This window comes from Penaeus monodon, chromosome 15, assembly GCF_015228065.2.
Source record: "Penaeus monodon isolate SGIC_2016 chromosome 15, NSTDA_Pmon_1, whole genome shotgun sequence".
In the NCBI taxonomy this organism is placed as follows: Eukaryota; Metazoa; Arthropoda; class Malacostraca; order Decapoda; family Penaeidae; genus Penaeus; species Penaeus monodon.
The window spans coordinates 646,863-648,581 of record NC_051400.1 but is presented as its reverse complement, the minus strand read 5'-3'; the positions used below and the strand labels follow the sequence as shown (position 1 = coordinate 648,581).

At 37.3% G+C, this 1,719-nt stretch overlaps 1 protein-coding gene across 1 annotated transcript in view; it reads right to left on the bottom strand.

Annotated features, from left to right (window-relative positions):
• Positions 1-1,719, bottom strand: part of LOC119581607 (RRP15-like protein) — a gene marked incomplete at its 5' end in the record, with an annotated part of 5,120 nt that overhangs the window by 2,753 nt on the left and 648 nt on the right. The window contains 1 exon segment of the mRNA XM_037929723.1: positions 1-395. Within this exon segment, the coding sequence (XP_037785651.1) occupies positions 1-384 (384 nt within the window).

Genomic DNA, 1,719 nt, shown 5'->3' with positions numbered 1-1,719 from the left:
CCCATCGTTCTCGGACACAGACTCCTCTTCGCCGCTGCCGGACTCGACGTCGCCAAAGTTGTCATCCCCCTCGCCCCAAGCTTTCGCACTCTGCTCCCATTTACTACCTGTCTTGGAGCTCTTCTCCTCCCAATGCTCACTGTCACTGTCCTCCTCTTGCTTGATCTCCTCTGTGAAGTCATCCTGTTCCATTTCCACATCTTCTAGCGTGTCATCCCAGTCTTCCACTTCTTGCTTGATGTCCTCTAAGTCATCTCCCGGCTCAAAGTCGTAGTTATCTGAGCCGCTGTCGACCTCTTCGAGGTTGACCTCTCCGTCATCTGACTCGAGGTGCTCCTCCACCACTCTTGGTTTCTTGACTTGTCGTCCATTTGAAACAGCCATTTTGTCAGAATCTGAAAATTAAGATTGTTTAATTAAGTTACTATACATGAAACTACTCATGTTTAATTAAGGGAGAGTGCTTTTGGCTTATACAGAGAAAGTACAGTAAATCACTGAACTTGAATGCAATATATGTAAAATTTTACAATGTTTGCTAGTTTATAGTGACAGATACAGGAAACAACAACAAAGGAAAAATGTGATGTTCTGAACTTGTCAAGAGTTTAGGTTTTTCAATGCAAGTCTATAGGTCTCTAAAGCTAGTTTACATGCCTAAACAAGATCCTCAGTTTTAAATGCATTAAAATTGGTATTGATGGAATCCTTGCAGTGTCCTTTCAAGTGGCTTTAGTTGGTGCCAGCTAAAAATAATAACAACACTAGAAACCAAAGGGTGGGAATGGTATGAAGTACCCCTTGGATATTTCTGGGAATGTTTGTGAAATATGTGATATGGTTTTATGTGCATCTGCCATTTTTAAGAGGCAATTTCCTCTAAACTTCCCTTATTGGGAGCCGCCACCTCCACAAACCCTCTACCTGGGGTGCAAAATCATATCTAACTAGTAAGATGGAACCTGAACAGACATGTGTAATATCATAAATCAAGGATGTTATCAATAAAAATTTCTCTGGATATTTTTTTACTTTTTCCCTCATATGTGAAAAAACTCCCAGGATTTTTTCTGAGTGACAGAAACCAGCTTTTCTGACAAAATAAATTGAATCTCTAACATTCATGACAATAATCTGCCCAAAGAGATGAAGAATTGTATATTTAATGTTTATACTTATCAAGATTGCCCATTTCAAAATTTCACTATTTTTCCTGATCATTATAATGTGGATTTATGTATCTCCTGCTCTTATATAAAAAAAAAAGTACAGGATTGATTTAAATCATCAGGTTATAAAAGAACTGTATGAGTTAAATTTAGCTGTATCATTATTTAAATTGACAAATTCCATTGCAGTGATATCTTAATGCTAAAACATGACTCTATAATGCCTTACTTATCTATCGACTGGCTTACCATACTCATATAAAACTGAAATTAATGGAGAAATATCACAACCACTTACTTCTCCAGCACCACTGTTATATCTATAAATAGTCATGACAATTTCTCTTTCATTCTTCAACTGAGTCTCATAACTTGCAAGACACAACAAACGCTTCATAATGCACTGCTAAAGATTTAAGACTTCAAGCTGTGGGTCTTCTATCACATAATACAGAAAGTTATTCTAGGATTTGGGCAGCGCATAGCCAATACAATTATGAGGAAAAATTGCTTTATTGGAACATTTCCAGTACATGACAATCAGAATTCG